Source organism: Diplotaxodon limnothrissa, linkage group LG12 (genome assembly GCF_057381915.1).
Source record: "Diplotaxodon limnothrissa isolate DT_005_m linkage group LG12, D_limnothrissa_male_GT1.1, whole genome shotgun sequence".
In the NCBI taxonomy this organism is placed as follows: Eukaryota; Metazoa; Chordata; class Actinopteri; order Cichliformes; family Cichlidae; genus Diplotaxodon; species Diplotaxodon limnothrissa.
Window position 1 is genome coordinate 12,078,563 of NC_140607.1, and position 15,425 is coordinate 12,093,987.

Consider the following 15,425-nt stretch of genomic DNA (forward strand, 5'->3'; position numbering starts at 1 on the left):
CAATTGAACAGCTTGCTCTAAATGCTGCTTTCCTGTTTCAGGTTTGCAAAGTTTTTGTGACAAGAGAATTAAATCTGCACCTAGAAACAGTTAATGGACATTAAAAAAAAGATTCTCAACCCAGTGGCCAACTTTTGGTGGGGTCTGGTGATGATTAAGGTGCACAGATTCTGTTTGATTTACATATCGCAGGGAGCACTACTCTGTCAGCTTTATTATATCCTGTGTGATTGCAGCTTCACAGTGGCAGCAGGGTTATCGCTGTTTGAAAGAGACTCACATTTAACAGGCAGAGAGGGTCTAATGGGACAAATTAATGAGTACACATACATACATTTTTATTACTATTTTAAAGCTCTTCTAAGCTTTGCATCAGCCCATTATCTACAATATGGGGAATTCTCTTATTGTAATATTCAGTATTTGTTGTCCTTTTCTGTCTTGACAAGCCAAAGCACGTTAATCTATAACTGTTCTACCTGAAGATGTTTATGAACTGCAGGTTAATTGATATCAACATGATGTAGCACGACAAATGAAATAGTAAAAAAAAACAAAAAAACAAAAAACAGGTCATGGTCAAAATAGCAAAGAAATCACGCAGCCCAAGAGGATAACAGTGAAACAGTGATGTCATTTGCTTGCCCCCAAGCAGCTTAGTGGTTAGGATGCTGACTCTGAGTAGCAACCATTTTTCTGGGGTTGGCAAAACTGAGCTTTTGTTCTGCTGTTGAATCCGTGTAGACTCAATAGTAATGTTCTATTGTGGCCGTTTACTACTGTCACATCTAATTATATTATGATGACTCATATATAATAAGCAATTTCTTCTTCTTCTGGCCTCTTCTCCTATAGATCACCACAGTGAACATTAGCCTCCATCACGCCCTATCCCCAGCATCGTCCTCTGTCACACCAACCCTCTGCATGTCCTTCATTTCTTAGTGGTCTCTCTCTTTTCCTCTTGCCCGACAGCTCCATCTCGGACACACTTTGTCCAATATATTCACTATCCCTCCTTTGCACAAGTCCAAGCCATCTCAGCCTTGCCGCTCTGATTTTATCTCCAAGCTGCTCAGCCTGAGCTCTCTCTGATATTCTAATCCCATCCATTTTCGTCACACCCCAAGAAATCTTCAGCATCTTCAGCTTTGCCTTCTCTCTTTTTGTCAGTGCCACTGTCTCCAAACCAAACATCATAGCACGTCTCACTACCGTATAGTTTCCCTTTCATGCTTGCTGCTGTTCCTCTGTCACATATCACCCCTGTCACTAATCTCCACCCTACCTCTACTCTCATCTTCCCCTCTCTTGTGCTTTGGATGGTTGAACCCAGGTATTTAAACTCATCCACCTTCATAACCCTTACTCCTTGCAGCTTCACTGTTACACTTGTCTCCCTCACATTCACACAAATGTATTGTTTCTTGCTTCGTTCCTCTTCTCTCCAGAGTATACCTCCACATCTCCAGGCTCTCTTGCACCTGTTCCCTGCTCTCACTACAGATCACAAAGCTGTCTGCAAGCATCACAGTCCATTTAGACTCCTGCCTGACCTCATCTGTCAGCCTGCCCATCAGCACTCCAAACAAGAAGGGTCTTAGAGTCAATTCTTGATAAAATCTCACTCCCACCTTTCAGTCTTATTGCACACCTCACCCTACGATCCCTGTCCTCATACATATATCCAAAAACAGCTGCTGTAGAAAAAATGTAACTCCAGTTCTCTTAATTTGTGCACATACCACCGATCAGGTTTCACTGTTGTTGTGTGGGCCTATTAAAGTAGTGGCTGTGGCCTTCAGTTTTCCCACTCCACCTAGCAGCGATACCGTCACTTCAAATTGCACCCCTTGGCCTATAACTCACAAAATCAGTCAAAAATCCCCCCAACACTGCACACTGTGTTAAATTTGACCCGTTCATGTACACTGTAAGAGGTTGCAAACAAAAAAAGACTGGGTGGCCTCTGTTCTCCCTCATTTGTACAGTGCTGCTATGACAGAAGCAGCTTAGCTACCAACTCCTAATTGCAGCACACATCCCAGAGCCTGTCTGTGGCGTCCCTATCATTAAAAGGAGCGCAGCCGGCCATAAAAACACATTACATCACCTTTCTGCTCTCCATGTTTCTGCAGGCTGCGTTTCACCTGTCGCCGAGGAACAACAGCAGCGTGTGATCAGATCTGCTGCTGCGTATACAGGAATAAACAAGCCTCCCTCTTTATTGTACGAAAAACAACTGGAGGGAAACATGGTGGGTAGTGTGAGTGCATCGCTCCCATCAAAGTCAAAACGAAACCTATAAGCCTCTAAGCTGACGGATAAAAATATGAAAAGAGCTCCAGCTGATATTTCACACAACAACTCCGGTGCAGTGACAGTGCTGTTCGCATTAAAACTGAAGGAAGCACTGTGATCTGTAACTAAACAGAAATATAATTGCTCTCTTCTGCTATAAATCAGCTCTGCCTGCTGAACAAACTCCCCTCTCTTGGGGTGGCTCTGAACATGGGAGATCCAGAACAGGATATAGTAATTAGATTTAGAGACAATCATAGCAGCAGCAGCAGCAGACCACAGGCTCCTTTGACAGCACTTTATCAGTGTGGCCCAGCAACAGGAGTGCACGCTGGATTAGCCGAGGTACCACAGAAGGGTATTTGCTGTTCTGCAGCTACCGTCACCGACGCTGCCAGCTTGGACTTGTGCTCCCGGGCGAAGGCGAAGGCATCTTAATCGGTCTGAGGACGCCTGCAGAAAAAGCCAAATAGAATGTGACACGGTTACTGAGCATGGCAACGCTGCTGGCCGAGCCAATCACACAGAGCCCCGAGTCAGAGCTGAATGCTGCTTGCATCTGTAAACAGATCACTCTCACCTTCACTTTGTCAAACCTGGCATATTGATATCCGAGTGAAATGGAAAGTTATAGAGCACCAGAAAGACAAACTTGAGAGCTTCACTCCAAAGTGATCAGTGATGCGAAGAGCAGTTGTTGTTTGTTGAAATATGATGGAAATAATAGATTGCAGCACCTAAATTCAGATTTTTTTTTAAAGAATTGAATGTGGATGTCTGGAAATGTGTTTTTTTTTCTGTCAGAATTTTGAACCTTATTGTTTTTCTTCCAACATCCCCAAGAGCTAACACACACACAGTAGGCACTCCAGAAAGCTTTGATGGTGATTGCTTTCCACCTCTCATCTTCCTCTATGCTTTTTTTTCTCTCTCTCCATATATATACACATTTCTTTTTCTTCTTCTTAATAAAAAAACAAACAAAAAAAACAAAACAGCATTGCTCATATGAAAGGACTGCTCATCAGAATCACAGTGTGACACCCGAGCGAAGTCACACCTTCAAACCAAGATGACACAGCACACATCAGCGGAGACTTTAGTTAGTTATATAAAACACTGTCATTATTGCTAAGGCTCAGTAAGAGTCAGGTCATTCCTTCTGTTCTGTCCAGCATTTCCAATGAGTCTGTGAAACAAACAAACCAAAGGTGAGTGAAATAAAAATGTGGTGTTCTTTTTGCTTCAGATTGTTAAACATATGTAAATGTTTGGCTCCCAATTAAAAAATAATGATAGGCGATGTCTGGAGGAGAAGACTGTTGCTTCTGAGCTGAAGAATCCGGTGTCTTTCCGAGGTGTGCTGATTTCTCCCCTCCCGGCAGAGAAATGGTTGGGAAGTCCCTGATTGCTGGTCTGGTGGTCCTTCTGGTGGCTGCAGTGAGCCTGTTCCTGGGGGTGTTCATGGGTTTGGGGAAGAAAAACACACCTCCCACTTCAGACCACTTCTACTCAAAGGCCGCCGTGGCTGCTGATGCTGGAAAGTGCTCGGAAGTGGGGAGGTAAGACGACATATAGCAGATGCCGTGCTCTTCTGTGCGCGTCTTAGCTGTTAAGTGTATTCTCTTGTTTCCAGGGACATTCTGAGGAAAAACGGCTCTGCTGTGGATGCTTCAATCGCTGCCTTGCTGTGTGTTGGCCTTTTGAACGCTCACAGCATGGGCATCGGAGGAGGGCTCTTCTTTGTCATCTATAACGCTTCCACAGGTGAGCGTGCCTCATTAGTTAGAAATTGCCAGCACAGACAACCGAGGAGACGCTGATCAATCAGTCCTCGTTTTCTGCTCAACAGGAAAGGTGGAAACCATTGATGCGAGGGAGACTGCACCCATGAACGCCACTGAAGACATGTTTGGCAACAACACTAAGCTTTCTCGCACAGGTAGCACCTTGCTGTGCTCTGCTGGAGTATTTCCCGGGTGCTGATTGGCCAAATGTAGACCAGATTTCATTTAATTCTCAAAGGTTGTTGATGCTACCCAAGATCAAATAGGGATTTAGAGTCCATCGAGCTCTCGTCAGATGTTCTCACATTCTTAACAACCTTATTATACCTTCCTTTGCCCCCATTTAAAAGCTCTGGGACGAGAACACTTTAGCGATAGATATCTCACACTATCTTGATGTCTCTTAGCATGGTGGTCCCTCACTCAGAGAAGGGGTAGAAAGAGAGCTTGTGAAATTAAAATCAGTGGTACTGCTGTTTCTGCGTGACAGGTGGACTGTCCATAGCCATTCCGGGAGAGATCCGCGGTTATGAGATGGCACACAAAAGGCATGGCCGGCTGCCATGGAAGGAGCTGTTTGAGCCCAGCATTGCCTTGGCTCGTGACGGATTTCCGATTGGAAAAGCCCTGGCTCATGCAATCTTAAAAAGCAAGGATTCCATTCAAGGAGACGCCAACATGTGGTGAGGGTGATATTCTCATATCTGAATACTTAATAATACACTGTAAACCGAAAGAAATAGATATTTGGGGAAATGTGTTCACTTTAACTACAAGTTAGAGGAGAAAATACTATGCTTATGCCAGCATGTATTAAGCTACAGCCAGTAGCCTAATACATGTTGCAGTAGATATTCTTGGCTTATTAGACTATTCTTAGCTTAGTTCAGCATCAAACCAGAAACAGGGGAAAACAGTTGTCTGAATCTGCTGCTGCTGGAGCTAAAGCAACCCACCCAGCAGCACATCTAATGATAAATGCCTCATCATTACCTCAGAATCTGAGCCAAATAAATGGCTGACCCTGTTTATTTCACTGAAATAAAAACAGTCTTCCTAGAGTCTACCATTTATATACTATATACTATTCTCTACTTTAGAGAATACAAGAATAAGAAGATGGAAATGAGCATAGCAGGTGTGCTTTAGCAGAAATGACAGAGGTACCAAAACCTAAATGAATCAAAATGTTAGATGGAAATAAAATATCTATAATAACTGTGCTTCATGTCAAACTGTGCCTTTATATATATATATATATATATATATATATATATATATATATATATATATATATATATATATATATATATATATATATATATATATATATATATATATATATATATATCTTTTAAAAACACATTGTGAAAATTATTCAGATATTACTCAGTGGCTCTGTGTTTCTTTTCTACACCCTTATCTTGCTCTGATAATTGGGTGCATTGCTGTTTACCACAGCGGTTCTTTTTAAAGGTCTCAATTTCTACTTACAATGGCTTTAATATTCTTTAATACATGTTTTCTTTTCTTCCCTCTCTCAGCGAGGTCTTTTGTGATTCTCAGAGAAACATCCTGAAGGAGAATGATATTGTTAGATTCCCAAAGCTGGCTGAAACATACCAAAGAATAGCAGAAGAGGGGCCTGATGTGTTTTATAACGGGGCGATGGCACAGAACATTGTTGAGGACATCCAGGCGGCAGGTGCTCTGCTGTATCCTCATCCGCTGTTGTCTTCAGATGCTTCAGTTGTTACTCCTCCTATTGAATTCACAACGACACTTCTGTACTGGTTCCAGGTGGTATCATCACCCTGGAAGATTTGTTGGAGTACCAGCCCGTGCTGAATGAGAACCCTCTGAAGCTGAACGTCGGGGAATACACCATACATGTCCCAGATGCCCCCTCCAGTGGCCCTGTGCTGGCACTCATACTCAACATAGTGGATGGTGAGCAGCCTGGCTGAGTGTTTGTGCAGCCATGCAGAAGAGAGGATGTCAGGTTTCCCCAGGTCATCTCTAGAATGTTTCTTTCCCTTCTTTGGAAGCAGAAAACTGAGCTGCTGCTTAGTTCTGCCTGCCAAATTTAATTTACCATCAACACTCCATCTGTTCAGGCAGAGAATCATTAAGCCATGCTTCATAATAAAAGTGGCATCATTCATTTAAATTGAGCACTGAATGTGTTCATATAAGAAGTTGGAGGGGTGCGTGCCTGCACATTTATTCTATTTGTATTGCAGTTTTTAATAACATGCCATTGACTTTTAGCACAATAACAGAGAAGATCAGATCAGGCCAGTAAATTGTCATCTAACTGTCATTCGCTCCAGATGTATTTTTCCTGTGGATATATTGCAGGGTACAACTTCTCAGACACGAGCGTCTCTACAGCAGAGAAGAAAACTCTGACGTACCATCGCATTGTAGAGGCTTTTCGTTTTGCTTACGCCAAGAGGAGCAGATTGGGGGACCCTCGGTATCTCAACATTACTGATGTAAGGGCTCCAGCTATAATCCTCTTCATTCGTTTTTTGAGCATTTACGGCATAATTTTTCTCACTGTGGCCATAAAATTGTCTCCTGGAAACTCTTTAACTCTTAAACAGTCTGAAATGCCTGTTTTCTCCTCTTTAATTGATTTGTTTTGCTCCTTTCAGCTAATCCAAAACATGACCTCAGACTACTTTGCTGATGGCATAAGGAGCAAAATTACAGATGACACGACCCACCCAGACAGCTACTATGAGCCCGAGTATTTTGTTCCAGACAACCACGGGACAGCTCATCTGTCAGTCATTGCTGAGGATGGCAGTGCTGTGGCAGCAACCAGCACCATCAATCTATAGTGAGTTTCTCTGACAAGGCTGACATCAAGTCAGTAAATGTGCCTCTCAAAAGCCATGCATGTAAATGAACTGTCTTCACTACAATGTAGCGCACTGAGTGAAGGTTTAAAAAATGGCTTTATTTCCCCAGCTTTGGTTCAAAGGTCATGTCTCGATCTACTGGGATCATTTTTAATGATGAAATGGATGACTTCAGCTCTCCATACATGACCAATGGGTTTGGAATCCCCCCTTCACCCAACAACTTCATTCAACCAGGTGTGACTGAAATGAGTTATCACACTAGTACTTCTCTAATCCCCTGTGGGGCAGTGACCTTTAGTCAGTGTTGATGGATATCAGTGTTTGCTAAATTAAGCCTCATGTTTTTCAAAGATAGATGGTGTTACTAGATTCTTCCTCTGGTTAGGATGATTCAGAGGAGGGCCTTTTACTCATCCTCAGTTTTGCTGCCATACAATAAGCTAATCGCCTCTCTCACTCTGTGGGTCACCGGCTTGTTGTAGTGTCTCAAATAGACTATGATGTGATTGAGCTGAGTTGTTGACATTCAGCATGACTTTGCTAAAACTATCAGGCAGTCAAATCCACCTTCTTTTTACAATCTGTTTCTAGGCAAAAGGCCGCTGTCTTCCATGTGTCCTACTATCATATTTGACCAAGAAAACCAAGTGAAGATGGTTGTAGGAGCATCCGGGGGCACAAAAATAACCACAGCCACAGCATTAGTAAGTCTAATTCATTCAAATGCATCACCCTCATGTTGACTTGGGAATGTGAAACCTCCCATACATGTTGTCATTTTTCTTACCTAAAAACAGGTAATCCTCAACTCCTTGTTTTTCAACTATGACCTAAAGAAAGCCGTGACAGAGCCACGACTTCACAATCAGCTTAATCCAAATATGACAGTAGTGGAGCAGGGCTTTGAAAAGGTGGGTCACACAGACAGCAACATAGCTTAGCAGTATTACAGTTGTATCATAAGCAAAGAATGTGCATGTATGAATGTACCATGCATGTGACCATTAGTGTACTATGACTATAAAAATTGCTGTGAAAACAGGATCAAGTACAAAAGTACAAAAATATGTGTGACAACGAGGATCCAACGACAGCAGAGTTGCAGTTTTTAAACCTCTTTTATTGACCACTTTTCCAAGGTGCAGCTTTCCAGCTGTCCTGCTTCTGTGGCACACACAGCCTCCTGAACAACATCTTTAACAGGGGACGCATGATTAGGTGATGAGGTCAGGTGTGTGAGTCAGCCTCCCCTGACAATACACCCTGAACCCACTGCTCCACTCCTGCAGCTGAGCCACAAACCACACCCCACCGCAATGTTTATGCATATTTTGTAGAATGAATTTGCTGTGCTCATACTTAGATTGTATATTGTTTACAGTAGTTGTTTATTGTTTTAGAGTGCAGCATTTTGCTACTTGGCTGAGTGTAGTGGGAAGTATAAAAGAATGTAGTATAGTATAAGTATATAGTATGTAGTATAAGTATAATATAAAAGAATGAATCTTTGACTTGAAAAACAAAGTTCAAAACAAAAGGGTCACTAGAGCTATAACAAATCCTCCTCATGCTAGAACGTGTGTACTGATTTTCACGACACTTCTTTAAAAAGGTTTTTTTAGCCTTAAAAGAGTGAAAACAATTCATTTCAATTACATTTATCGAATCCTTTTTAAATAAAGAACCAAAAAACAAAAACAGCCTCCTCAAGGTGCTTTATATTGTAAGGTAAAGATCCCACAATGATACAGAAAAACTCTCAATAATCTGACAACCCTCTATGACCAAGCACTTGGTGACAGCTGGATGAAAAATCTGCCTTTTAACAGGAAGAAACATGCAGGAGAGCCAGACTCAGGGAGGGACAACCATCTGCTATGACCGGTTTGGGGTGAGGGGAGCAAGGCTGGGCAAAAGACACACTATGAAAGAGAGCCAGTAGATTAATAACAACTAATGATTAGAAGTGAGTGAACAAGAAACCCTCCATTCATTGTGGGAAGCCCTCAGCAGCCTAGGCCTATTACAGCATAACTATAAGCTTTATCAAAATGGAAAGTTTTAAGCCTAATCTTAGAGGTACAGAAGTTTTCTGTTTCATGAATCCAAACTCACCCATATGGAAAAGATATATATAAATATTTTAAAGTTTTTATCTGTCTTGTATGAAACTTGTATGAAAAGCATACAAGAGTGAAAACACATATAAGATCCCTTGAAAAATCATATAATGAAACTATGTTTTGTATACTTACTAAAAAAATATATGAAAGTAATGAGAAAGTGGCCACTTTCATGAGTAAATCATATATGTTTTTACTATTTCTTTTCCATATGGGCAGAGCTGGTTCCACTGAAGCTCACCCTGAGACAAGATGTTATGATATCACAAATGTTACTGAAATGCAATACGCTATACTGCCCATAGTATTTACTCACCCATCCAAATAATTAAATTCCAGTTCCAATCATTTTCATGGTCACAGGTATATAAAACTGAGCTCCTAGGCATGTAGACTTCTTCAACAAGCATTTGTGAAAGAATGGGTGGCTCTCAGGAAGTCACTGAATTTCAGTGTGGTACCATTATAAGATGTTTCCTGTGCAACAAATCCAGTTGTAAAATTTCCTTGCTACTAAATATTCCACAGTTAATTGTTAGTGGTATTATAACACAGTGAAGTGACTGGGAGCAACAGCAGCTCAGTCACAAAGGAGTATGTCACATAAAACCACAGAGCAGGATCACCGGATGAAGAAAGTGCATAGAGGTTGCGAACTTTCTGCAGAGTCAGTTGCTACAGACCTATAGACTTCATGTGACCTTTAGATTAGCTCAAGAACAGTGTGTAGAGAGCTTCATGAAATGGGTTAACATGGCCGAGCAGCTGCATGCAAGCCTTACATCACCAAATGCAAGGCAGAGTGTTGAATGCAGTGATATAAAGCATGCCAACACTGGACTCTAGAGCAGTGAAGAAGTGTTCTCTATATATATGTTCTCTATAAATAATACCACTCATTGTATCTGGTTAGAGACCACGTTTCTAAGATTTTTAGGGCCAAATAACAACAATTTTATCTGAATTTAGCACCAGAGGTCATTCAGACCTTTAGGTCTCTATGATATTCCTTCAATGTGGTGTCTCGCATTTGCCTTCATGGATAGATAAAGCTGGGTATCATGTGCATAGCAAGGAAAATGTATGCTATGCCTTCTCATAATGTTACAAAATGGAAGCCTATATGATGTAAACAGACTTGATCCCAGCACAGAACCTTGTGGGACACCAAAATTAACATTGGTGTCTAAGGAGGAATCCCTCCCTACCTACAGCACACTATAATCTCTGTAATAAAATATTATGGTCATCAGTATGAAATGCTGCATTGAAGTCAAGCAGGACAAGAGTCCACTGTCACAGGCAATAAAAGGATCCTTTGTACAGAAGCTAGCACTCTTTGTGTACTGTGACGAGCAGATGACACTTGCCAGCACAGACTGATCATATCTGAGATTGAAGCATTAATTAACGGTAAGACTTCTTTGAGCAGTCTTAATGGGTCCTAATAGACAGGTCGATGATTTTTAGGAAGCAATTATTGAAATTAACTCAGAAAGATCAATCAGAGTCCTTTTTAAAAAACAAAAACAAATAGAGCAACAAACTCGTTGTTAATCAGATGCCATTTCTCTGCCAGTTACGTACTTTAAATTGTGCATTTGTGAGTTACACCAGGGAGTCAAGCGCTTGTGATTTGATGCTTTCTTTTTTTTTTTAAGAGGAACCACACTATCTAGGGTTGTATGCTGTGAGGATGTTACACTTATAAGAAAATAATCAACCACTGTGGGAGCAAAGTTTGGGTAGCTGCTCTGTACTGTGTTGGCACACGGTGTTGAAGATATTAAACTTAGTTACGGCAGTTAATGTCGATACAGTCAAATGTCCAGTTTCTGTGCCACATGTCAGAGTAAGATCAAAAGTATGGTTAAAGAGTGAGTGGTCTCATTAACATTTTGAGAGAATAGATTAAATGCTGTGTTGAGGCAGTCATTTTTACAGTTTACATGGATGTTAAAATCACCCACTACAATTGAACTGACAAAACCAAACAGTTGAACCAAAACAGATAAAAACACTGGCAAATTGGATAGAATGGATGGGGAGATGGATGAAATTTAACAAAAAATAAAAATGTTTTTTTTAATTTTTTTTTTATTAGAGTGTAGGTTAGGAGTCAGGTTTTCAAATGAATTAAAACTCTGTCTCCATCTTTGGTTGATTAAGAAGCTAGAGTGAAAGATTGTTGCTACTCCTCTGTTCCCACCTCCGAGGATTCTGACCGTTAAGATGACTCAGGCATGAAAGTGTTCGATTTTTTATTTCCTTCTTTCTGTGAGGCCTTCAGTTTCCCTAAATTGGCAATTGGTCATCAGACCTTGATCCAGACCTTGTACTGAAAGAAAAGCCATAACATCACCAGAGTTACAAGGATTCATCCTCTGGACACATTGAAGGTCTACACATTTTTAGACATCCCTTTAGCAGGGTTAAAAACACATAGCAATGAGATTTGATAATAAGGAAAGGGAATCAAGTGTTTCTTTATATATTACTTATCTCAACCAAGTTTTAGATTTATGCACATTGACTTTTACACATGTGCCAGCAGTCAGGAAGGTAAAAAATAATTCCACATGTGTTCTATGCATTACAAAGCCAAAACTCCTGCACAAGACTATTTCTCTATGTTTTTGTATGTGTGGTGGAACTATGCCAGAGTGTCCTGGAGGGTCTGGTCCAGAAGAACCATGTAACGCAGCTGCTAAGGACTCCAGACTCGGTGGTCCAGGCTGTGGTGCGGCAGGGAGAGCGTCTCTGTGCAGAGTCTGACCCCAGGAAAGGAGGCTATCCTGCGGGATACTGAGCATTGCTGCAATTTCTTCTCAGCTCCCCTCAGCGGGACAGTCTCCTCAAAGACACTTGGACAGAATCACAATGAGACGGTGTCTGCACTGAAGACTTAAGCATTATTTAAGCTACGGAGACACAGCCACTGCGCCTTCTCTGAGATTAATTTAATCAAACATGGAAATTAACTCCACTTCAATACCTCTTTTACTCAATTATTTAACATCACTTCATTTCTTTTTTTTGGCATTAATTTTGTGTTCTGAAGTAAAATGAGAGGTTGTATCTAGTTTGACTCTTGTATCATCACTACTGGATACTGGTCAGGGTTGTATTTGAGAACTGAAGCAGAAACCATTTGAACATTCATTTCAGTTCATGTATGACACATCATTATTATAAACATCCAAATATAAACCAACGCTGGGAATGTCATATTAAGAAATGTTCATAGGTTTCAACAACAAGTTGGAGGTTGTCCGCGAGGTAATATCATTTCTTTTGTAAGGAAAAACTCTTGTTAATACCTGGACAGTTTGTTTGGAAAAGGAGGGTTTGTTTATGTGAAACTGGTAAGGGAAAATAAAGAAGCATGAGTTAAAAAAAAAAAAAAACAGCTGCAAGCAGGTATACCATGAAGACATCTCAGGTTGTTTGCCTGTTTTACTCGAATGTCTGCCCACATTTTTCTCCTGACGTAAGCTGATCCTGAAATGGACACTATTCAAAAGGAAACTGCCCGTGTTGTTTTCTACCGTGACACTATCACTTCTGAATTGTAAATGTTTAATATCGAGTAGAGGTTAAGTCGATGTATAGTGTATTCTGAAAAATACATTTGCAGATATATTTTTCTAAACATGCATTGTTCATATGCCATGTTTGTTGCCATGCTTGTTATTAAACATTTTGAACAAAGATGTTATATTTTACCACAGAAGCTGTGCTATTTCTGAACCGGGATATTTGGCAAGAAATCTGAGGTTAGTGAGAGTTTGTTTTCCAGAGCATGGATTCAATGTCAGAATGACCCAAAATTCAATGTTACTCAGATTCTGTCTGTCTGTATACCAGCGCTATCATCAATTCTTTTTCATTTTTAACCTCCTAAGACCTGAACTCAGTATAATGTCCTCGTAAGTGGATATCAGGCCCTTGCAGAGAAAATTTAAGTATTTTGTGGACATCACCCAAAATGTGATGTCCACATATGTGGATGCCAGGTCCTAGGAGGTTAATAAATCAATTTAAAAAAACAAAACAAACAACAACCATTAATATCCAGACCTGAAGAAAACTACTATAAGCACACAGAGCTATAATGTTGTTTTTTAGCTAAATACCAATCATACATAATGTGAGCGAGATAGAATGTTTACGCTTCTCTTGGTGCATTATACTAATATAATAACATCTGCCAAAAACAAACAACAATTACAGCTGAACCTCATAGAAATGTCAGTAGTTACAGAGGTTACAAACAAATTCAAGTACTTTGCCTAAGTTAAGAGTTACTGAACCATCGTAATGGAAAATATGTTTTAATGCCAAATGTTGGGAAAATTATCAGTAGTTGTTGACAAATTTTACTATGAAGCTCACAGTGAAACAAGAATGACTGTGATGGCAACAAATATCTGCCAGCTTCTTCCAGCTGCTCAGACTTTTCAGTCTGAAATTCTGGACTAACTGAACAGCCGTTTTTAAAGTCATTCGATTACAGCAGCCTAATAAACCATAGACTCAATATAAAAGACTGACACTATGTTGTCACCCATTGGTTTTGGAGAGAGCCTCAGTGTTGGTGTTGTTAGCGCAATTTGGTGGGGCAGAATTTACCATTTGAGCACAAATGGGTGTATGTTATTAGCTAGCGCTAGCAAACTTGGCTAGCAAGCTGCTTCCACAGATTCTATTGGTGCATTCACACCAAATGTGAAGCAACATTATTTCAAAATGCAAACTCTGTGTAACAAGATTTTTTGATGTGAGATTGTGTGCAAGTGAAAATATTTCAGCTACAGCAAAAAGTTTGCTTAACACTGTGTTGCAACAATCCATCAGTTGGGATCCATCAGAGTCATGAAGAGTCTTCTGATGTTATTGATAATAAGAAAAGCAGGTAGAACTATAAGGTTCAATTTCTCTTTCAGATGGACAAAAAAACGAAACAAAAAACAAATAGCTAGGAGTATTTGCTCAGGCTCCTAGCAATTATACTCCTATGGTATAATTTGAAAAGCCTATGTGGCCTCATTGTCCAGTTATTGCATATTCAGGCCACACACCTGCCTGGTAAGCAGACAACAATACCCCAGCCTTATATGGCTGAGGAGTGAAAGAAAAGGACTTGGAGAGAAGTGAGTGAAATCACAGGATGGTAACAGTAAGGATAACAATTTGTGAAAAGAGGTTTCAGAAGCGTGATTCCAATTATCAGCTGTACTCTGCCTCACCCTGTGTCCTGTGAGGGGTGAATGTTTGAGGGTTTCCAACATGATGAAATACTAGTAGACAATGGGAAATTATACTTTGCATCTGGTATGATTAACAGCACTGGTAAAATTTGGAATATCCTTCACAAACTTCTTGTATTGGTCTTTATATAGAAGCGGGAAGCAATGAAGTGAAAATACATTGTTACTGTACTTAAGTACAATCTTCAGGGATTTGTACTTTACTTGAGTTGTTATTTTTTCTATTTTTGTTTTATTTGCACACCTTCTTTGACTTGCTAGAAACCAACTAAAAACAGATGGGACAGTTGTGCTAAGACATTAAATGTCAATTGCATTATGGCTGTAGACTAATGACAACATCAGCCTTCAGATTGACTCCCTTTTGTCCTGACTTTAGCAATGAAATTTTGTCTCCCACTGGGAATAACATCTCCCAAGGTAATGGTGCAATCTTGAAAACAGAAAAAAAAGAAGCATTTTTGTTTTCGAGATAGCTTTCCATAATGGATGCTGGACCTGGAGTAATCTTGCAACCTGTATCAGCCACCCTGCATCTGCCTTCTTTAATGCCCTTCTGGGGGAGGCAAAGAAGTCAAAGCAAGAGAGTCACGGAAACTGCAAGTAAGACAAGTATGAACCTTAGACAGGCATTCACAAGATGGAAAGCACTCAGGGACTTGACAGGGCTCAAAAGCAACATTCAGTTAGATTATTTCCACTAGATCAGTAAGAAGCAAAACCTGCGAACTTATTAGCCTTGTACAGAGTGGGGGGAGGGGTGCAGGGACTGCTTCTATTGCCGTTTTATATATAACAGCTACACAAACTATGAATAGATACATTTTATACAATACACTATTAACTTGTTTACTTTAATCAGCAGAACACACACAATGAACAAAGATTAAAGGCTTAGTGGATCGGTTAGACACTTATTTTTTCCCTGTGTGGCTTTTAAGGCAAAGGACTGAAAATAACTCAAAAGGAGAAATGGCATCATTTTCTTATAAACAAGTTTTTTTTAAGGTCTATTAGCGTTACTTTTGTGAAATTTACCTTTATTCTTGGAGACAGCTCCGCTCTGAGTAA

The 15,425-nt window shown here is 40.3% G+C and overlaps 1 protein-coding gene across 1 annotated transcript; it reads left to right on the top strand.

Moving 5' to 3' along the window:
• The first annotated feature begins 3,690 nt into the window (after window positions 1-3,690).
• LOC146620908 (glutathione hydrolase 1 proenzyme-like) lies at window positions 3,691-11,893 on the top strand. Its single transcript, XM_085367952.1, has 12 exons — window positions 3,691-3,863; window positions 3,938-4,068; window positions 4,154-4,243; window positions 4,579-4,771; window positions 5,633-5,793; window positions 5,889-6,038; window positions 6,450-6,586; window positions 6,749-6,936; window positions 7,068-7,195; window positions 7,553-7,665; window positions 7,759-7,872; window positions 11,747-11,893. Exons 1-12 carry the CDS (start codon window positions 3,691-3,693, stop codon window positions 11,891-11,893), a joined length of 1,725 nt encoding a protein of 574 aa, XP_085224078.1.
• The last annotated feature ends 3,532 nt before the right edge of the window (window positions 11,894-15,425 follow it).